Source organism: Antennarius striatus, chromosome 4, assembly GCF_040054535.1.
Source record: "Antennarius striatus isolate MH-2024 chromosome 4, ASM4005453v1, whole genome shotgun sequence".
Taxonomy (NCBI): domain Eukaryota; kingdom Metazoa; phylum Chordata; class Actinopteri; order Lophiiformes; family Antennariidae; genus Antennarius; species Antennarius striatus.
The window spans coordinates 8,485,575-8,508,372 of record NC_090779.1 but is presented as its reverse complement, the minus strand read 5'-3'; the positions used below and the strand labels follow the sequence as shown (position 1 = coordinate 8,508,372).

Below are 22,798 nucleotides of genomic sequence, written 5' to 3'. Positions count from 1 at the left end.
TTTTACAACTTTAATTGTGCAGACATCATCTATCTGAAAGGCAAAATGTAGGAATAAAATACGTTCTTTACAGACGGCTGGACGAATGAAAGATGTTCGGCTGCCACCTGCTGGACAGAACTGGCCATTTGTTTTTAACGCAAAAGAAGGACAATTGAGTACAGCAGAAAATTTAGTCAAAATTTATTAACTACATGCATTCATAATATTACAGCATAGTTTTGGCAAAACGCTTTGTCAATGTAATGATACAATGGACTAAAAGAATAAAGTAGTGGTATTATAAAGTACTCACCAAGTTTTAGTGTGAAAGCCCATTTTCCAAACAAATGGTACTAAAATCAGATATGTGCGTGTGTGTGTGTGTGTGTGTGTGTGTGTGTGTGTGTGTTTTCATGCTTATCAATTATATGTGGGCTCAAGTAGCTAGAAGTTAATATATTATTGCTGATACAACAACCAAAAAATATCTACTTTAATAACAATATAAGAAAACACACCAGATATAAAGGAGCATTGGTCATAAGAAAACTATACAGTTAAATGTAATGCAGTTCTACCAGAGTATATAATAACAGTCTGGCGCACTGGATAGACCAAAAGCAGTTTATATATACAGTGCAAAAAGTGCTACGGTGGTTGTATTATGCTAGCTGGTGCATTACAAATGAGCTAAAATAGTACACCAAACCCATTGAAGTCATATTTACTGGATGAAACCATTTTACAGTGTCTTCATGTTAAGATAAATTCTACAAAGTTTTGATGGCTGTTTTCCTATTTGATATTTATCTTATATAGGGCACAGTAAATATATTTAAAACAAGAAAGGACAATAGAAAAGAAAATGTTATGTACTTCATGTATGTTAAAATTGTTATGACTGCATGTTCTAAATTGTATAGTCCCAGTAATACCATTAAAAACACTGACAAAATACATGTAAGAGTCCATTTTATCTGCAAAGTGTGTGTAAATAACTGTAATTTCATCTAAGCTTCATAATCAAGCATTTAGGATGGAATTTGCTGAAGCAGCATTTGAGTTGCTTCTAAGCTGAGATGCTTCTTTTCATAAAAATGATTGGGCATGCACTTGATATGCCATTTAATGCCTTACCAGCATTCTGTTAAATTAGTAAAATACAGTGTAAGCCTTTCCAGTGTTTCTTGAAATATTGTCAGTGTTGGTGTTTTCACAACTATCAGGGTTTCAACACATTAATTTCCAGTGATTGGTTCACTTATCCAGTCTTATCGCATGTCTTCCAGTGAATTTCCTGACCTGAGCATGTTTCATTCATCTTCATCTAAGGAGGGAGAAAAGGACTTCTTTGTGATAGTATGCTTATGGATGAATATTTTCAGTAAAATGTCTTTAAAACATCTCAGCATATATGTCACAATTAAAACACTAATGCTAAAGAAAAGAAGGGTCCCTGCTCTGTACTGTACTCAGTCAGATGCTGCAGGAGAATACAGCAGACTATCTGGTTGACTCCAGTGACCTCAATTACAATGCTCTACTGTAGAAATGAATGATTTTCCAGTGTGCACTACTGAGGTACATTTCCAGTGTGACTTGTGATAATTCACTGAGGCCTCTAGCAGAAATCTATTATTCTCTGTCTTATATAAATGTACTGAGAGTTGTTGTTTTCAGTGTTTTAGGTCTGTTTAGTACTGTTCTCAATAAACACAAATGTGTGTTCACTCTGGTCCAGTATTTGGTCCTGGACTTCATTAACTTGAATTATCCAAAAAGTTTATATGTCTTAGATTAAGGACAGAGTGAACCATGAAGATTTGTTAAGTAAGTTATAAATCCACAGGTGTTACTGACACAATAGCAGTAGAAAGTGACTTAACACACTTATCAGTGATATAAAGCATTTTCAGTGACAGACAATAAACTTACAGTGTTTCAAATTCCAGTGATCACAGTACAAAGAAATGTCTTAATGCATTTACATGTGGAGGGGAATACAGTGGGTAGTTACATATAGTTTGTTCTGTACCAATGTCAAGAAAAATAATGTAGTCATCCCATCACAACAGCATAGAAATGGAACCACAGAAGAAAAATAGGGTGTTTTGGGGTGGTAGCGACACGCATCGTCCTCCTCCTCCTCACACACAGTCACTTTGAATGAGAAAATGGTAGTCAGAGTACGATGAGGCGTCTTCTTCAACGGCACAGCTCACTTCACTCTGTCAGTAAAGAGCAATTGGAGATAGAAGTCAATAATCAGACATTGGCTTACTAGGAGGGCTGTGGTGATTACGGCATGTCCACAACACACAAGTCATATCATCTGAGCCCATTACCATCATGGATTCTAACAATACTTGTAGTGACAACTGATTGTTACTCCACTGTCTACTACACTGAAAACAAAAGTGTTATACATAGTCATTTGGGAATAAAATTTCTGATTGGTCAAAAAGTCATAAAAGCCACATCTGATCGGTTTTTAGACTCACATCATGTAAACATTTTATTTTCTTCATTGTGGTCAGACTTTTTCTTAGCTTTTGCCAATCAGTTGAGACTGACAGGGTCATGACATCACTTCTCTACAACCATTTCCATTCCTACAGACTTTAGCTGCTTTTTTCTCAGGGGATACAGTAAAACATCTAATTTTGGGGATATGCTGCTTTATCTCCTTGGTAAGAAAAAATCCATCCAATCACACCCCGACTTAAGAGTGCACAATGAATGCACCAGTTGAAAGAGACGATGAAAGAGACGATGCTGACGATGCTGAGATGCTGTTGTTGCAACAACAGCATCTCAGAGCCCATCATACTGTAAAAGCCATATTTACTCACAGATAGGGAGATACGGAAGTGATAGGTGATGTCCTGGAAAGACAGCACAGGGACTGACCACAGGTGGCTGGTCCCCTAAAAGACAACATAAAGCATGTAATGAGCCAATTGAAGTTCAAGCTACTTCACATAGAAAATGATTAAAACAGAACTTATGTGACGGATCATGATTAAATGAACGATTATTTACCTTTGTTGGCGTACTTTGTCCACCATGGAGTGCAGTCTCTTTGTGGTTTGGACATAAACGTCCCTTGGTGGCTCCACACTGCTGAACCCACACACTGTTTGTGGACCTGCAGTGAATTATACCCGCTTTATATCTCTGCGACTCATTATGTCTTGTGCGTAGATAGCCTTAAAATTAAGTTTTATAGTTGTTGTCACATTTGTATATGGAAAAGTTATTTCCAAACAGTGTGTTGAGAATTTCTTCATTAAAGAAGCAACTATAATTATTTTTATCACTGACTGCATCACATAAAAACTGTTTCTAATTTTCAGTAGGTTTTCCTTGAGACAACATCTCCATTTAAGTTTAAATTTATTCATTAATCAATTATTGTCAGTAAAGCTTCTCTGTTTTTCTACAGGATCATATGTTTGTACTAAAAACACATTTTTAAGGTTACAATAACTACTTTTTTTTTACCAATTCAAGTTATCCCCAAATACATGATTATTCACAGGATATATGATTATGAATTTGAAGATATAAAATGAAGCCTTGGCAAGTCATGTAGATTATGTAATGCTTGAATACTCACATCATGTGCAAAGTGATTTTTGAGATGGAGGAATTTCTGCTTCCATAGAGTGATACTGTGTGACTGGAGTTGGCAAAGAGAAAAAAGCATTAACATTTGAGCATAAACTATTGACAGGTTAGTGAGTGAGGAAACATAATGAATTCTAATGCTTTTACGCAGGAAACGACTTAGAAGACATCCCTGAAAACAATGTATCGATGACTAAAATAAATCTCTCCATTGCCATCATCAGCACACCAAATAGAAAATAGCCTTTGGAGAAATGTTTTTCATTTCCACAGTGGAGTTCTTTGAGAATTTAATTTTCAAGGAACGCTGAGAGTCATTCTGGTTGCATTCAACTGCACAATGAAAGCTGAAAACTAAATGAACCTATACCTGCATCTCTCTGGTGTGGTGCAACTCTGTGGTGTGATGTCTTGGTTTGTCTCCATCACATGAAGACTAGATAGAGAGGGAGAATTATTTCCTCCTGCAAATGTAAAAAAAAAAAAAAAAGATCCTCTATGAGCACATAACACAACATTCCATTGTACAGAATATAGATAAGCTTTTGTTTGCTGCTGGTGTGTACTAAATTATGTGTGTGCAGACAAAGCCCGGGCTGGGTTTGTGGATTTACCCCTTGTGTGTAGGCTGCGTTGTCTACGTGACACTGGCTGCTGACCCCCAGGCAGACGGTTGGTGGATTCCACTCCATCCAAGTCTGTCGGTGCTGGCCGTTTGGACTTGGCAAAGTATAAAGGAGTTGAGGTGTGACTCAGACGGTTTCTACCACGACCGTCCTTTTCCATTATTCTGGACTTGGCCTTCTTAATAATAGTGCTCGGAGTGGGAATCAAGCTGCCTAAATCTAGAGAGGGAAGATAATTAATCTGCATTGAAGGCAAATTCATTCTCCAGGTAAACATCTATTTGCTAACTTACCTGATGTGGATTGGTTGATATTCAGTGTCAGAACTGTGGTTGATTGGTTGTTAATGGCAGTAGTTGAACAGCAAGCTAGAGGATTTGTGAGAGAATGAATGAAAAGGATCAAATCTATTTATAATATAGAGTGTTGTGTGTGCTGCAGATGGGGGGTTCATCACTTCATTAGGGATCTGCATTTACCTGGTGATGTGGTGGTGGATGCTGGAGTATATGAACTCTTATGTGAGGATCCCAGGGCAGCTCTGGACCTGTGCCAGTAAGAATGTACAGTAGATCAAGAGTGTTAGCTGAAATAGTAATAACAATGCATAAATATGAACACTCAGCTAAGCAATCAAAGAAAAAAGCCAGAATATGATGTAGGTAGCAAGAAAGGCAGCTGCTGTAAAGCATACCATGGGCAGACAGGAGGACAGAAAGTTACAGTGGAAGTGAAGATGGGCATCCAAGAGATGAAGAGAACACAGGAAGGAACATAGCTACAGAAATCAGGAACACAGTATGGAAGACGCTGATTAAGAAGTGGAAACTTAATGTTCACCACAACAACAAGGCGTGATTTTCTGACTTAAAATTCCCTACCCATCTTTCTCCGTGACGTCTCCTCTGTGGTGAAGAGTCAGCACGTAAAGGATGGACATGGAAATGACACTGTGGGGGAAGAGACCCCGTACATTCATATTATACTGCTACTCCACGTAGGTGAAGCTGTTTTTTAGTTTACCCACCCCCCCCAAAAAACATTCTCATCAGTCTAACCTGAAGGCCATGACAATGACCAGGGCCAGGATAGCTCCCTGCATGAACCTCTGGCTGATGCAGCCTTGATCCGGGAGCGAATTCTGCAATAAACACACATCTAGAGTTACATCTTCAAATGTGAAACAAATGTAAAGACATACTGTATAAACATCATCATCACCAACACAAACCTTGCTCCCAGGTTTCACTGTCTTTTTCTTGAGTGGCCCACTTCCTGTTCTGCTAAAATAACTTCCTGATTGGCTACATGGACAAAAAAAGAGAAGAGTAATTCTACATTATGTTCCCACTCATTTTGAGATCCCTCCCTCCCTCCTGCTCTGAAGTACAAATGTGAGGTGGTTTTGTGTCGTTGCTCGTACCTGACCGTGCCTCCGCTCACGGTGCTCTTCATGCTGTCGAGGCGACGGAGCTTGGCCAGTTTGCGGCTCCAGCGCTCCAGTTCATCTATACGAGTCTCCAGGTTGTCCGTCAGCTTACATAATTCCTTCACTGCTCCCACATTCTCCATGAAGATACGTTCCTTTTGATTTCATAGTTGTTAGTGTTAATGGAAGTAATGCATGTGCACCCATGTCCTGTATGTACTCACTGTTTACCTTGTTGACAACTAACAAGTTGGGAATAGTTTCTCCATTGGCACACACCACGTCACCCCCCTCCTTCACCGCTTCAGGCAAGATTTGCTGAACCTCCTGAGCGATCACTCCTGCAGGGCGGTAAGGATAAATGGAAAAAGGGCAACAATATAGAATACACATGCAAAGATCCATATAAAGCGATGGGAAGATATGACTTTACAGAATGATAATGCAATGTAAATTGTACAAAGTCATTAGATGATGGGGCAAACATTTGAACTTGTTATTATATGAGGCTGTTACCAGTTTCTGCGGTGTTCTCTATGCCCACAGTGGCAGCAAACTCAGGCTTGTACTGATAATGGACCAGCCTCATCTGAGAAATCCGTTTCAAATTGTCTGTGGTGTCGACCTACACACAGACACGATGACAATGACAATCCATGCTGATGGTAATACAATACGAGCCCATTTTATAGATGGCATTGTTTGTGTGTGACATGATTCACAATGACATGAAGTACATGAGGAACACAACGACTCATGCTGACATGCTGGAAACACGCAGACACGTATAGATACACACTGAGAGCCATCCTGACCTCTTGGACATTTTCTTTGGCCCTGATGTCAGATGGGTGCACCAAGGAGCCCATGACCTTCAGATTGCCGTGGACCACGAGAGCCTCGTCAGGTCGATCCGTGTTGACGCCGACTCTACCATGGTGGTACACCGAGTCTGGCAGCTGTCCACGCTGCCACAGCACCTCGTTGTCGCTTTCAAACTGTCCCGGATTGGATGCCTGTAACAGAGAGACACAGGAGAAGGTGCACAGACGAACGGCGCTTGAGATACTTCTGAAAATACGTTAAAAAAGGTTGTTACAATATATTCAAAGAAATATTGACAATATGCATATTTGGTTTCCTGCAAAGAGTCAAATTTGAAGACAATTCCACTGTTAATGGATGCTCCTGGAAGTCATCTGTAAAAAAAATACCTCCTACCCAGTGGCCCAGCAAAATGTATGGGTTTTTTTTAGGCTAACTGTTTCAATTTCATTTTTTTAGACATAGACAGGTTAACAGTTTTGTGTGTTTCCAATAATTGTGCTAAGCTAAGCTTAGGAGCTGCTGATGCAGTAAAGACATGAGGCAGGAAAGCAAATAGACATGGGACATGAAAACTCAGTATATGTTAAAATTCACTGGAAAAACAAAATAATTCATTATTTTATAGTTTCCTGTAAGAGCATTAGCTATGTTAGAATAATACAATCAATGTCCATTGGAAACCATATTTAAACATATACATACGATCGAAAACTGCTTCATGGTTAAACAAAATTATTCATTCAATCAATTATTTAGTCTGAAGAAAAAAAACCATGTTGCTACAAAGCGAGGTATACATAAGGGATATGATTGTTGTAGGAGGCAGACAGACATGGCCAGACGTTACCCTGACGATGATCCTCTCCGACGCTTGAGCAGCCACAGTGTAGCTCTGACTGTGGGACTGAGCGTGCAGCGCCACCACCAGCATGAAATACCTGTGAGCATGAACATGTGAAGGGCGAGTGTGACAACAGGAGAGGCGTCAACCACCTGTTTGAAAATGATGGCAGATCTCTCACCTCTGGTCAGGGTTGGGTTTACCCTTCTTCCTCATGTTATTTGCTGTGGTCTCACTAAAGTGGAGTCGCCCCACCGTGACCTTTGTGACCTGCTCTGAAGGAAGTGTGACCCTGGGATACGCAGAGAGCATCAGTGTAAGCAGAAAGAACCATGACAGAAAGCATAAGAAGCTTTAATAAACCTTGTCAGTTGCATTTTTTTTCAATGCGGACTTTAAAATGATGAACGTATAAGTGTCAAGACTCACAGCACAGGCTTAAAGGGTCTCTTGCTACGGTCCGACTGTGACTGCTCCACACTTATAGACTGATTCACGGCCTCCACCTGTCAAAAAAATAAAATATACGCTAAATATATTGAGGAGATAGTTTACCTGAGTCACATTCTACTACGCATGTTACCTACCTTGACTCCATTAAGTTTAAGGTAAAAGCAGTCGATAGGCTGCAGACCATCATTTGTCTTGATGTACTTGGGTTCGCCGAGCATGCCTATATACACAGTGACTTGGAAATGGTTCTTTTTCTGGCAAACGAAGGCATCGTCAGCCAAGGAGAAGTTGAAACCCTTGTCGGCATCGACCCGGTAGGTTGGCATCGGACTAGAAGAAGGGGAAAGAGATGGCGAGACATAATTTTAATCATCAGTGGAAAATATTTGACCTGCTTAATACCAGATACTTCTTCTTTTTAAGTGCAAGCATTTAAAAGATACACATGTGGTGATGAGGATGCTATTAATCTCCTGTTATGCTAATGTATTTTCAAAGATAAATCTATTAAAATAAAGTTTTCCACTCTGGTATAGGCCCCCGCCTGGGCGCCGTTGTGCTTCAGACTTGGTGGCATTACTCTACAACCATGAGGACCATGAGATCTCTAGAACACCTAATAAATCTAATTAAAAATGAACGAAAAGCTCTGTTCCTGCGTCGCTATGTGGGCGTAGTGTGCTAAAAGTTGTGATGGGCAACCAGGTGGTTTTGATAACATATCTCAAAAGTTGTGTGAGTTCATTTCAACCTTCCTCCCTCTCTATCCCTCTTTGTATTTTGGCATTGCAAAAGCAAAGTAGGTGTACACTAATTTTTCTCTTTACCCCTCCTCACGTTGTCTTTCTAAACCGAAACCCTAGGCTCGTTCACTCCCCCACACAGCTCACCTCTGAGGAATTTGTAGACCTCTGCAACCCTGCTATTACTTTGCTTACTCCTGCTGTAAATGCTTTTGAATTATTATTTTCACCTGTTATTATTCAATTCATTTTCATTCTCTGCTGATCACATTCAGTTCTCCCCCATCCCCCATAATTTAAACTTTATATTTAGAAATATAGCAAAAATAAATTGTACCCACAGTTCTTTGCAGTTTGCGTCATATAGTGGTGTCCACTTGCTCTGTTGGTGGGGTTGCCACTTAATGCACTGATAATTTGGGTCCAGGTAGGCATTGTCTGCATCCTGCATTAAACCTGCGACAGATTCAAAAGCAAGCGAATCAAAACGAGAAAGAAGAATGTTAAGAATGTCACTAGTTGTTCTGTAAAAAGTCTTGATCTGTACAAGAGTTCAAGGGTAGATAAGAGCAGGTGAGCATGAGGTAGAGGAGGCGAGGAAGAGTAGAAAGATGCCTGCCTACCTGGTTCTTGTTTGATGATACCTGTGAGGATTTGGGAATTGAGGGTGCTGTTGGGAGAGTCTGAGTGCTTCCTCTTCTTGGCCTGGTGAGCAGGGATGCCACTGTGGGAGGAAATGAAAAGACAATCGGACGCTGCACACTTCACTATTCCTTCCTATCGTTCCCCGCATTCCATAAAAACTGGACCCCACAACCCTCCTTCCCTCACTCCTGTTTTATCCTCATGACTCACTCCTGCCCCTGAGGATGCTGCAGCAGCTGATGCAGCATCTGCGTCTGCTGCATGTCTCCACTTCCACTTGTGGCTGGACCAATAGGATACTGCGATATCATGGGCTCAGGTTTCAGGTACATGTCCCGATGCATGCTGGGATAATGTCCATGCGGCGGTGGAAGGGGTGGCGTGGGAGTCATGTGACACATGTTCTCTGGTGTCATGGTCCTGATCATGTGAGGATCTAGTGAGGATGGAGAATATTAATTAAAGGGACAGGAAAGTCAAAATGAGCCAGGTGTGTATTTGAAGTACACAATAAAACAAAAGTTTTGGTGGCATTTTTATTTTTTCTGATCAATGGGGAAGTGAAAAGAACAAAATATCATGTTACGGTGCACACCATGACAGTGGAAGTGACACAAACGTAGACATCAGGGTGAATCCATATCCATTTTCCATATTATGTTAGCATTGAGCTAACCGCCATTCGTTACTGTTGGACTGTGTTGAATTAATAACAACTCTAGTATATTTTAATATGTCTTGTATTTACGAATGTATAAGGATCAGGGCCTGACATGCTGTTTTTGTATGTTTTATTTCAGTTTCACAGATCTTCTCAGTAAATTTACCTGTCTATCACTTTTGTTTACTTTTCGCAAGTGCCATAATCGTGTGATAATCTGGTCATTAAAACATTTATACAATAACTCCAGTAGCTGCAGACATGAATTAAATATCCACTCAACCTTGGGAATTCTGAATAAATACTATGGGTTGTTAGAAAATGATCTGATTTTCAAATCTCTTTCAAAATCATACGAGGTGAAGCGCTCATGGCAGATTCTTTCCTGACCACAGGGATGATGCCAGACATCAGGAATTTTTTTTCTCATTTTTTTCATAACGATAAACAAAATATATATCACTTTAAAATTAGTTTCTTATACCTTTAAAGGTTATTTTATCTGCCTGCCACATGATCCCACACAGAATGCTGCCTTTTCTCCTCAAACTGATCCATCTACATTTCAGAGAGCAGTTAACTCTACTTCCCTCCAACCTTGGCCTAAGGAACTTTCTATTGTTTCAAGCTGCAGGCTGGAGTAACGCCAATCAGATAACACTATTCCACACCTTTTTACTAATGGGCAAACCAACACAGGTGTGTGAACAGTAAGAAATACACAATGAGTTTGAGTGCTGCTGTAGATCAGCTTGTATGTTGAAACAAGCCAACCGTTAAATGTAGCTTGTAACTCGTCTAGTTTTTATTTTATTGTTGAAAAAAATCATGCCTATCGATAATTAGAGATTACATTTTATATGGATTCAGTTGTATGTGGATTCTATTCTTGTCTTGATGCTCTATTCAAAACACAATAAAGTGACATGTAACATATTGATTTAAGCAGAGGTGGCTGTGACACACATTCCTCAAGCTAGACTTAAGGAGCGTTTCTCCAGTGTCTCCTGTGTCTCTCTGTCACATTCCTCCATGCATATTTTTGCAGGGACAGAAAAAAGAAGTATTTCTTACCATTCACCTGCTGAGGAGAATATGGCTCTGAGCTGGAGTCTGGGGGGGACTCAGGTAGTGTCCTGAAAAAAATCAGTGGTAGTTGTTATACTGATAGGAACAATAATATTTGACTTTAAAATGATAGAAAATACCTTAAGCCTTAAAGAGGTACCATACTTGAAGTTGTCACACTTTTTGTGTAATATAACCACCATGATATTTAAGAGAGGAGCTGGGATCAGAGTAAGTGTAGATGTTCTTTACACAAGATCTGTGCGTCAGGATTTTTTCACAGGATGTAATTTGACTCTCTCCCTCTCTGTTATCAGTCTCCCTCCCCCTCTTGACCAGCGGGTGCTTTATTTGTACAAATGAAGCTTAATCACATATTGATCGCATAAAGGACCTGGAGTAGGGTGTGTGTGTGTGTGTGTGTGTGTGTGTGTGTGTGTGTGTGTGTGTGTGTGTGTGTGTGTGTGTGTGTGTGTGTGTGTGTGTGTATTTTATAGAATGCTGGTCATGTTCATGTTTAAAATGGGAGATGCAGTAGCATCTCACACATATCTTGAACATTCCGAAGTGCAGACTCATGCTATATTTCCTCCCTCTTGTACCTCCATCCCTCTACCCTCCAGGTATCCGGCTCACCCTGAGCCGTAGTGGCCCCTGTGCTCAGGCTTGACGTGAGCCTGCTGTTGCTGGTGCTGGTGTTGCTGCTGCTGCTGACCCAGGCAGGGGTAATTGTGTCGGAGGCCCAGGGATGGACCTGGGGTGTAGCTGGTCTGACAGTTAGGGGGCCCAGCTAGAGGGCCTCCTTGGCGCAGTGGAATAGGGGGGCTCACACCACACACCAACCCCCCAGTGGAGGACACTCCTGCCTGGGTAGATGAGTAATTTGGTCCTTGAGTGCTATGGACCTCTGAGAAACAGCTGGGAGAAAGAGGAAAGGAAAAAAAGGGATTATCCTTATCAGAAAAAACAAATTCCTTTGTAACGACATGATCTGATTCAGTTGGTGCGTGTTGTTTTGACGTTGCTAGCTTGATTTGGAGTCCCTACTGACATGTCAGTGCTATCGTCCTCCTTGTTGAAGTACTCTTCCAGGAAACTGGTGTCGATGTTGGCTGGCTCCAGAGAACTGGTAATATCATGACCTGTGTTGAAGGGAGGGTTGGGAACACGGAGGAGAGACAGAGAGCATCTGAGAATTAGCTCAGGGAATCTTTCAGCACCTTCATCCACTGCCACATCAGCTCCAGTTTCTGCACACACTCATGTTGTAATAATCCCTCCAAATACATTCACTACTATTCATAGCTTTCCTAAAGAACTTGATTACATCATACCAATTTACTCATGAGGACATTTCACAATCTTTTACCTCATATATCATCAACATCACACAAAACTATGAGCTGTGATTTGAATTACTGAGCATTTACCAAGAGTGACCAATGATCTAACTCTGTGTGAGAAGTCATTACAGATGACATCATGATGATTCAACATATATATTTTTTACTTCTGCTTTATTTCACACACATGCACAACCACACAGATGCGCGTGTTTTGCATGATCTCGATAATGTATCAGTAGACACACGCAGTTTGTTTTGTGAATCGTAGTTCATGTCAAGATCTTTAAATCTATAGGTGAAAACTCTTTAAAGTACTTTTACGTCATTAAACATATACATAGGTCATTTTACAATTCCCTAATGCTCCCCTTACCTCACCTCTAGGTCATTTTCACTCTTTGATAGCCAAAGCCTCACAAATCCCAAACACATGATCCAACTTAATCAACATACACCAAGATGTAGAACAAGCTCATTCATTTGCATATATTTAGAGAAGAGTGTCATGTTGTGTGTAAACCAGTCTTTTCTTACTGGACACATTGAAACCTACTCAAATGTTACACGAGGAAGAGAGACTCCTCTTCTTTAAAACTGTCTCTGTTTGTTCCAAACGATGCTGGAAACAGAGTGAGAGTGAAGGCGGAGAGGGGGGAGCAGGACCTGGTGGTAGGAGGGCAACCCCAGTATTTCTCATTTTTTTGTTCTCTCTCTCTCTCTCTCTCTCTCTCTCTCTCTCTCTCTCTCTCTCTCTCTCTCTCACACACACACACACACACGCACACACACGCACACACACGCGCGCGCGTGCGCGCACACACACACACACACATGCAAACAGACACACAGAGACACACACTTTCTCCGACAGATTAAGCAGCTACTCAGTTGGGAATGTAAGGAATTTTTGTGTTAGCGTTGGAAAAAAAATTCTCCTTTTCCTTCTTCTGTTCTCTACTAACACCTCACTCTTCATCAAACACCCATCAGACACATCATTTATTATTTTTGTCAGTTTCTCTTACAGCGCTCACTATTGTTCTCATTTGATTTAATGGAGGATTTTATTTTTGCAGCGATGTGTGAACCCACAGCAGAATTGACCGTACAGCACCATCTTACAAATTCAATCATAGAACCCATAAACCAAACCAATGATCTCTAAATAATCAAATCAAGAACCCCCAAAATACTGATGTTTATCAAACACCTTCATGTCACCTTAGTCTGACAAATATACCAAGTAAACAACACTAACTGGCTTTCTTTGTTGGATAGAAACAGATTGTTAATGTCTCTTAATACATGCCAGTGCAAGAGGAGAAAAGCAGGATGGTTCCCCATAAAATAAGATCCAGATGTGCACCCCACCCAAATAGGCAGTAAATTTAAGCTGCCAGGCCTGATAACGAGGAGTGAGGAGAGCGGGGGCAAGAAAGACAGAATACAAGTTTAATGTCCAAGGATGGACTGGAAATGCAACTGGAAAAAACTCACAGGAAAATGTGAGACAGCACGAAACATGGTTGTAGTCCAGGTGTGTTTGTGTTAAATCACAAGTTAAGAGTAACAGAGGCGGAAGACTTACAACCAGAACCAAGAGCTCTTCCAAAACTCAATCGTCAATATTTTTGTATTTTTTAAATCTTTTAAGTTGTTGGGGGTTTTTTTGATACTCAGTCAATCATGACTATCCTTAGGAAATAGTAGTTCCGAACACTGTCACAGTTGTGGTTTCTATTAAATACATTAATCTGACTTGAGTATACTAAAAGAAATATCTAACATTAAAGTACTAAACTATATTATAAATGATTTAAACCTGCAAAAAAAGAGGGTTGTTTTTTTTTTGGCTACGTACGGTTTTTTTTTGGCTACGCAGCAAGTTTTTATGATAAAGACATATAACACCAATATAATTTAAGGTCATTATGGATATTGATTTACCATAATGCATTAAAAGTATTAGTAAATAAGTATGAATTTCCATATTTGCACATCTAGCAGTTCTCATTTTTTGTGTTCATTTTCAGGGGATCACTTTCTACAGTTTCATCATTACACATTTTCTCTTTGCCATGTTTTCACATTGACAGTTAATACATTCTTTTACCAGATAAATTGATCACAGCCACAGTTCCAGATACATATATAAACAAAATCAATTTTTGGAATGTAACAATAGTAACCTGAAAAATAACATCTTGCAAAATTAAGACTAACTTGTGATTCCAAACTGAACCATAAGAATGGATATATTTATATATAGCTTTCACCATCTACTTGCATTATTTTATTTTTGTATTTATTCAGTTTCTTTCTTTCCGGACATGTTATTATACTAAATTATAAAACTGAAAACTACTAAATTGATTAAAAACAGAAGTTTAACAGGTCATCAGTTCATAAAGTTGACGAATTGAATGTACGACAGCATGGAAACCTTTTGTTTTTAATCAATGCAAACCTTCATTACAAAGAAAGTATAAGTGATGCGAGGCTGAAGTAGAGGCTCCAACCCTGATAAATCACCTGCAGCAAGGCTCTGCTGTTGCTCTCTAATAACTTCACGCTGATGAAGGTGTTCATGGAGACCTCAGACAGAATGTTTGTTTGCTGTTTTATGGAACTTTGACTGCTACTGTAGCGATCTACAAACAGCTGTGTTTTACATGTAAAACAACTGAGACAGAATGATTATTCCTTTTGTCATTAAAGGCTGTTCTATCCATCTCTAAGGTTAAAGCTTGCTGTGAACTGGACGTGTACGATTCTCTGCGCTCTATGTTCTCCTCTGTCCAGCTGTGCCTGTCTAACGAACAGTGAAATGATTGTCAGTCCAACTTCAACACAGACTGGCCTTTTGAGAGATTAACGACCGAGAGTGTGTGTATGTGTACAAGCATATACACACACAAGTGTGCATGTTTGTCTGTGTGCATGGGTGTTATGCCCCTATTTCAATGGCTGGGTTGTCAGTGAAGCAATAATCTAAAATGAGCACAAAGGGACCAAGTGTGCCCATTAAGCATGGATCAATCAACCAACCAACCAACCAACCAACCAACCAACCAACCAACCAACCAATCAATCAATCAACCAACCAAAACCAATCAGTCAGTCAGATGCATAGCCTTTTCCTGGTACATATTTAAAGTATATACTTACATTATGTGATAAATTTGTTTTTACACTTGTATAGAAATAAAAGTGAAGTGATGGAAAAGCTAGAAACCACTCTGCATTTCAGAAAGAGATTTTCCTCCAAATGAAACTCACACGTCTGTGTTAATAATTAAACATTTTCAGAGGAGGAACAAAGTCCATTTGATTAACAAACATTTAGACCAGAATGAACTTGGCTGCACACCAGAAATACACACACACACACTGTACAGGCAGTTAATACACTATCTAAGAGATTTAATTTTAAATTACACAGTGAAACAATAAAAAAAAGCTGTGACACATGAAAACCAATGTCTGTAGAATCGTTCAACGTAGGATTCCACTGAACATGATGCTGGTTTGTATCTCAGTGCTTTCATAAATTTTCAAATGAGCATATTCCCTATTCCTTAAATGAAATCCTTCATTAGCCAGCAAAAAAATGAGAAAAAGATTTGTTTAAATGTAAGTGTATAGAAGCGTAAAACACTTCTCGGCTGTTTCACCAGGGATTGTGCTCACAGTGTGTACTTTACCGCAAACAGCCCAACAGAGACATGAATATCAATTGACAGGATATGAGTTATATCTACACTTGAAAGTGTTAGAGTACCGACATCTAACTTCTACTTCTACACCTTACAAGACAGAGTTAAAAGAGCGAAAATCATCACTATGACACAGGAAGCCCCTCATCGGGTAGGAACTAGTAAATCACATCTAAAGAGAAGCAGAGTGGACAGAGCGGCAGAGTACCTGCACGTAGCCAAAGCATGCTGATGTCCTTGAGATGAAAGCACCTGAAAAAGAAGATGAGAAGAACGATTCCACTCTATTTTTCACATGTTTCCCTATTCGGGCCTGAAAGACATTCTTCTGCAGCCCTGAGAGCGGCAGATCAGGGCAACAAACGTATGTGTGTGTGCGTGCATTATTTGTGAGCATGTGTGAGAAAGGTTGGAGAGTGCTATAATGAGGATTATTTCCCAGTCATGAGAAAGGGCTGTACCAGGCTACCACACACAGCTCTTGTCGCATATAGGCACTGCTGCGGTCGCACTGGCGGACCGGGCTCAGGAGATTACAGGTCTGACAAGGCTGGGATTGGGACAGCAAAGGAGAAAGAAACACAACAAGTGTGTGGCTAGACATGGCAAGAATAAAGTGAAATGATGAGTTAGACCATAGAGAGAAAAGAAGAGGGAGAAAACAAATTAGAACATGCAGGAGATAGGAAGAAATTTTTTTTAAAAAGCTTTTAAGGCCCAGTACATTCATTATTTTAATGTTTTGTGTCATTCTGTAGCATTTTGTTCCTACACATATATATAAAACAAATAAATATTTTGTCCCTTTTTGCTTCAAAACGCTCTTTTGTATGCTGATGACCCCCGCCTGCCTAATGAGCTTCTTCATGACTGAGAGCTAAAGGTCTGTGTGTGTCAGTTTTCCCAAGGGTGGGGCACAAGTCTACAGACACACACACGCATGCACGCACGCGCGCACACACACACACACACACACACACAGAAGTAGAGAGACTTGAGAAACACCACTAATAGGATATTTAAGTGCTTCTGCTGAATTCACTCAAAATCCTGCAGTACAGCGTCATCCTTCAAGGTTTTTGTTCTTTAGAAGATAAGCGCTGTGAAAATAATGACTCTCTTAACCACTGCTCGCTCTCTGAACTGGGGCACCGCTGCCAACTTTGAGTCGAGTTTTGACCAGCAGCAACAAATAGAAGTTCTTTAGTGCTGAAATAGCATCAACCGAACATTTTTTCACCCTGCATGCTTACGCTGGTCATGTTTGTGCTTAAGGAGTGGGGGGGGATGAACAATATAACCTACGTCATTACTTTCTTCTAACAACTGGATGAGAATTTTCACACACAAAAAGGAAGAAAAAGAAAACAAATTATTTTAGAAGGATAGTACTCATTAAAAACAGGGAAAGGCTTGTTTTATTCATCTGCAGGGACAACTAATACAGGATTTTTTTCTATAATGTATGAACACAGAAACAAATGAAATAATCACTGGAATTCCAGTTCGACCACGAACTACATTCATTGATGGAGGGTAACTCATTTGATATTGATAGGAGTGAGGCACAACAATAAAAAATAAAACCTATTCATGAACACTGTAAGCTTGGCTGCTCAAAAACAATACATTCCTCCGACCGAACCTGTAAATCAGAGGGACCATCAAAACGTCACACGGTGTTCTAAGATGGACGACGGCCTTTGCATCCATGATTCACCACCGCTGTGGGAGTACAGTGGAAAGCATGACGGGCTATGATATAGTAACATGAGTGATGAGCAGTTTGTGTTTCTAAGACAATATGACTGAGAACATAGTTAATTCAGCTTAAGGCTCAGGTGAACCCCCATTCCTGGCTGATACAGTTAACTGACAACCCAAAGCTCAGCGGAGACACATTGTTCCAGTACTTCACTATTTTCATCAAATACTTGCAGCAAATACTTCATTTACTTACCAATACTCTCATCAATACTTAGTAGAATATTCTAACCAATAATTTGACATACATTTATCACGACCTTGTCCATATAATTGCAGAACTAATGGTTTTTAACTAATTTCTGAAAGTCACTGTTTTTGTTGAGCTAAATTAGCTGTTATCAATCAATCAATCAAACTTTATTTATAAAGCACTTTTCATACAAAGTGAGTAGCCCAAAGTGTTTTACATAAAAACAATACAAAAACAGTTTACACAGGAAAAATCCCCCCCCATCCCCAACACACACACAAGCTAGACTAAAAGGTTAAAATTAGTAATTTAAAGAAAAAAGTAAATAAATACATAGATAAATAAATTTTTAGTTATTACCGTGCTTAGATAATGTAATCATTCATTTTATCTTGAAGACATGATAAAATTGTCACCTTTTAATTCAAGTCTAATGTCCCATTCTTGGACATGGAGTAAAGCAACAGCAGCTAATGCTGTGATCCTTTGCACACGCGAACACGCCTCTGTCAAGGCGTGAGCGACTGGTTGTTATTGAAGTGAATCATAGAGGAGAAGGTCAAGTTTTAGGGGGGTTAGGGTTTTTGCTGGGTTTCTCTCAACGGGCCAGCCTCTCTCCACCCTGAGTCTGCAGTATCTCACCTCCTCACCCTGTCTGCTCACTGTCACTCTAATGGAGTCAGAGAGAAGGAAAGCCCGGGGAGGGCCAAATACCCTTGGAGAAATGCCAGTCTCACCTCATTGTGTTTTAACAGCCACCGAGGCTATGCATGGAATGTACACGACATTAGTGTGAATGTATACATATTTTGGGAATCTGATTAAAACTTACTTTACGAGTGTAAAGTCCACTTTCGATTCGGGTAAAGAGCCACATTAACATGAACAATAAGCAACTCATTTTCTAAATAAAATCACAGATTTGAATTTGTAATTTCATATTCAAAGTTGGTCTAACAGCCTAAACTCTATGAAGGCCTGAAGGAAAAAATCTGAGATAGGCATAATTAATAGTTTGACATCACCTTGGTGAAACAAGAGAAAGAACAAGTTAAATAAGCAGGTAAGGTGGGACCTAATGTGTGCTTCTTGTGGACAAGTTGACATTTTAGTCCAAGCAGAAGTGGCTGAAATAAAGCCAAAGCAAGAACATCTCTCTTACTCCCAAAGCAAGAATGTAAACACACTAAATTCCTGTCAGAATAGTAAGGAACCTCTGACAGTCATGGATGGCTGTGTATATTTAAGTCAACACTCTGTGTATACTATGATCAAGTGTTAGGTCTCTCAGCAGATAACTAATTATATATAAAACACAGAATGTGCTTCTATGTTCACTTGAAAAAAAAACTATTAATAATACAATTTTTATGTGTCTGAGTGTCAAACAATGAAAACTGCTCAAACAAGTGTGACAAAAACATTCATCTGAAATGAAATTTACTACAAGAACATTTTATAAAGCTCAAAAGACCAAGTATTAACCTAATTGTGACTCGCTGTCAGTTGGGTCAACACATAGTGTCCAAAAAAATGATCTGCGAAGCAGGGATGGAAAAGAAAAGAAAAGAAAAGAAAAGAAAAGAAAAGAAAAGAAAAGAAAAGAAAAGAAAAGAAATAGAACAAACCCGTTGACAGCCCATGTGGGAACATGATTGTGTATCGAACACATCTCCATCCAGGCTGATTTGATGCTTGTAAACTTAAATCACTGGTGGGTGTTCACCTTGTAATGATCAACATTACGCTCATCCACTTCTGGATGAAATCACATGGCGCACGTCTGTCTCTAACACACTGTGTACCACAGCACTCTTGCAAAACACACTATTTATCTTGACTTGAATTCCTACACCCATCTAACCCTAACCCCACCCTCCTCTTCCTCCACCTCGTTTTTTTTTCCCGAGGTGTCCCCGTTTTACTGATCTGTTACCCATCACCAGCACGTTTGCGCCCTGCACCCGTCAGCCCTCCTGTCTTGTGCCTTGCCTTCTTGGATTTTAGTTAAAGATGAACAATTAAGAAGGTGATAAATTATAGGAAGAGCAACTTTATGTTGGGGAATCCCGCACATAAAGGTCACACGTTAGATCAGAGAAACATTGATTTTATTTAACAGTCTAAGTGGTGCGTTTATAGTTTTAAGCAGACTGTCTACACAAAAGGTAAAGCTAGAATTTACAGATGACTCCTTCAGGAAAATAATTATTTTGGAATCTAAGGGGTTATTAAAGCAATAAAAACACATCCCTTCCCTTTCTATTATTAACGCTGTATTTTGATCAATATATGTAATTGTCTTTTTTAAATACTGAACTATTTTAACACCATTGAAAGCCCACGGACTAATAATAACTATAATAATAATAATAATCAGGACTTCTCACCTTCAAAAAATCTTTGTAACGCTTCTGTCTCATCTACCACGTCCATCCTAGCGGGTTCCACATAAAAAATCCATTAAAGTCTCCCCTGGTCCGAACGAAATCAATTCGGATCAGGGAAACTTTCACATGTGCATGACAGAATCCAGTTGATGTTCTTCTGTCTTCTTGTTGCGACTTAAATCCAGCGCGGAGAACTTCTTTCTCTTCTTCAGCAACTTGGCGCAAGAGTCGCGTCTCTTCGCTAAACGCCTCCAAATGACGCATCCAGTGGAAAAGGCTCTAGTTGATAGTAAAGTTATTTCTTTTCTTTTTTTTTGTCTTTAAAATTATGGTGCCGACAAAAACAGAAACTTGAGCAAAGTTAAAAACCCTTCCTTCAGGCGCACCCTCACCTCTTCTCCGATGAGGTTCATAATAAACACCAATTTACGCGTCCTCTCGTTAGAAAGAATCTACTGTCGTCCTGCGGAGCGTTAGAAAACTCGACACGAATTAATTAGTGGCTTAAAAGCGGCGTAAATTGTTGTCTAAAACTGCCGCTCAGGTCCACCCGTGGACTCCTTCTCCTCTTCTCTCCCTCCGACAGGATGTGTGCGGCTCTGAGTCGGAGGAGAGGAGTTCCAGCAGGTGAGGGATGTGCGCCTCCAGGCTGAGGAAAAGATCCACGGACAAAAAAAAATGTTCAGACGAGCCTGTCTGTTGTTCTCAGCTGTCCTAACGTTACTCTACTGGCTTTTAATTAGAACAAAAATAAATCATGACAGATTTATTATGTCACTCTTTTTTTGTTGTTTTGAAAACCCCCCAAATTCTAATGGTTCTGCGTTATTTCTTTTATATATTGTAGTAAATCAAATGTCTTAACTTCTATCAACGTCTTTGCTGACATTGTTTTCAGGAATAAACAAAAACAACTAAAAGGATATTTGTGAATCTTTCTTGAGGAGTTGTGGCTGTAGAAGTATTGATTACATTTTGGAGTGGATGCAGCAAAAGGTGCCTATTCACATTAATTTTCCTTATTTGACCATTGTCAGTGTTTCTCACACAAACTAACTGATGAATGGTCATGAAGCTGGGAGGGAGGGGGGCATGTGCCCTGGAAGAAAGGGTCAAATTGCAGATTGCATTAAAATGAAGGGATGGGTTCATTAATTTCTGTTTCCAATGACAGCATGCATAAACTGCCTGAAGGATTCAGGTGAAACATGGACATTTTGAAAATGTGATACATTTTTGTTTCTGGAACAGATTCTGAAAAAAAATTGTGGAATAATATTTTACAAAATTACCACCGAACTAATATTTAATTATATGTTCTAATGGTCAAGGAATGATATTATGAGGGTCAAACTCCCAGCTAGCTTCTCTGCAGAGGCTTTGTGTTGGGATCACTGAACATGTCAATAAAGTTCTTCAAAGATGTAACTTTTGGGTCTGGTCCGTGGCCATTGGTCTTTTTTACTTACGTTACTGACATTTCATACAACAAACAACATCTGTATGACCAAGATATACTAGAGTATATCTTCTCCCTATTTAATATAAACCCATTACTCTTAATTGTATTCTATCCCCTATTTATCTATCTATCTATCCAATTGGGAGAGAGAAACCAGCAGTTCGTAATAATTAATTATTGAATATCTGCTGGTTGTGATATACTGAACATATTTTTCAACACACTGTAATTAGTTTGTGTAATCTCAGTTCTGTGTGTGAAACTGCAGGTCTTCCCAGAAGGAGGCTCCCTCCTGCCTGGCTCCTGCTCCTGATGCTCCGCTCTTCACGACAGTGGATGCTACATGGAATTTACAGGTTCCTGATGCTAACATGTCATTTTAAAGTTACAGAAATAGAATTTATTTAACTTTTAATTCAACTGGAACACAGTTATACTAAAAACAACACACACTAAATATTACCTTTCACTCTAACTTAGCCAAAACATCTGAAGCAAGCAGCATTTCTAAACATACAGTAACAGGAGTGTTTTGTGTCAAGACTTCCCAAAGGGAGGATTTGAGGGAATGATCCATTTCTCTAAGACTTATCAGCTGCCCCCCCCCACCACCACCACCACCACACACACACACACACACACACACACACACACACACACACACACACACACACACACAGGAACAATACCACTGTGTGCAGCCCTGCAGCCTCGGCGTCCCCCACCCCTCACCCACATGTGAGATGCTGTTGTGTTGTCTTGTTCCTCCACAGCTGGAGCATCTCCCTCTCCACCCCCCACCCCTCTGCTCTTCCTCCATTCAACCCAAACAACGCCTCCGTTCTCTGGTCCACACTGTGTGGATTGTTAGAGAGGACAGGCACCAGAGAGAAACACACAGAGGCTGCAGGGGACAATGAAACATCTGGCTATGCTAACACAGTTCATTTGGGTATTCTATATTTCTCAGTGTGTGTGTGTGTGTGTGTGTGTGTGTGTGTGTGTGTGTGTGTGTGTGTGT

The 22,798-nt window shown here is 39.8% G+C and overlaps 1 protein-coding gene across 4 annotated transcripts; it reads right to left on the bottom strand.

The window, feature by feature from the left end:
• Positions 1–159: 159 nt before the first annotated feature.
• On the bottom strand, positions 160–20,888 carry myrf (myelin regulatory factor). 4 transcript variants are annotated; one of them, XM_068314074.1, is made up of 26 exons: positions 20,316–20,888; positions 11,958–12,048; positions 11,543–11,824; positions 10,913–10,974; positions 9,388–9,613; positions 9,156–9,256; positions 8,874–8,988; positions 7,924–8,119; positions 7,766–7,842; positions 7,518–7,628; positions 7,328–7,433; positions 6,483–6,683; positions 6,184–6,292; positions 5,899–6,008; positions 5,662–5,822; positions 5,470–5,542; positions 5,297–5,379; positions 5,120–5,188; positions 4,718–4,785; positions 4,532–4,606; positions 4,227–4,457; positions 3,983–4,076; positions 3,602–3,664; positions 3,025–3,130; positions 2,835–2,909; positions 160–2,210 (listed from the first exon to the last, which is right to left on the bottom strand). In XM_068314074.1, exons 1-26 carry the CDS (start codon positions 20,359–20,361, stop codon positions 2,130–2,132), a joined length of 3,012 nt encoding a protein of 1,003 aa, XP_068170175.1. In that variant the 5' UTR covers positions 20,362–20,888; the 3' UTR covers positions 160–2,129. The 4 variants fall into 4 exon arrangements, with proteins under 4 accessions (XP_068170175.1, XP_068170176.1, XP_068170178.1 ...); XM_068314075.1 differs by having other exon boundaries at positions 7,343–7,433; XM_068314077.1 differs by lacking the exon at positions 20,316–20,888 and adding an exon at positions 16,177–16,341.
• Positions 20,889–22,798: the final 1,910 nt, after the last annotated feature.

Excerpts from the sequence above, each read along its gene's own strand:
- myrf (XM_068314074.1), bottom strand. The coding sequence starts at position 20,361 with ATGGACGTGGTAGATGAGACAGAAGCGTTACAAAGATTTTTTGAAG. Across the intron at positions 5,380-5,469 it reads CAGTGAAACCTGGGAGCAAG|AATTCGCTCCCGGATCAAGG; the intron begins GTTTGTGTTGGT and ends TGTTTATTGCAG. Across the intron at positions 3,131-3,601 it reads AAAATCACTTTGCACATGAT|GTCCACAAACAGTGTGTGGG; the intron begins GTGAGTATTCAA and ends AATTCACTGCAG.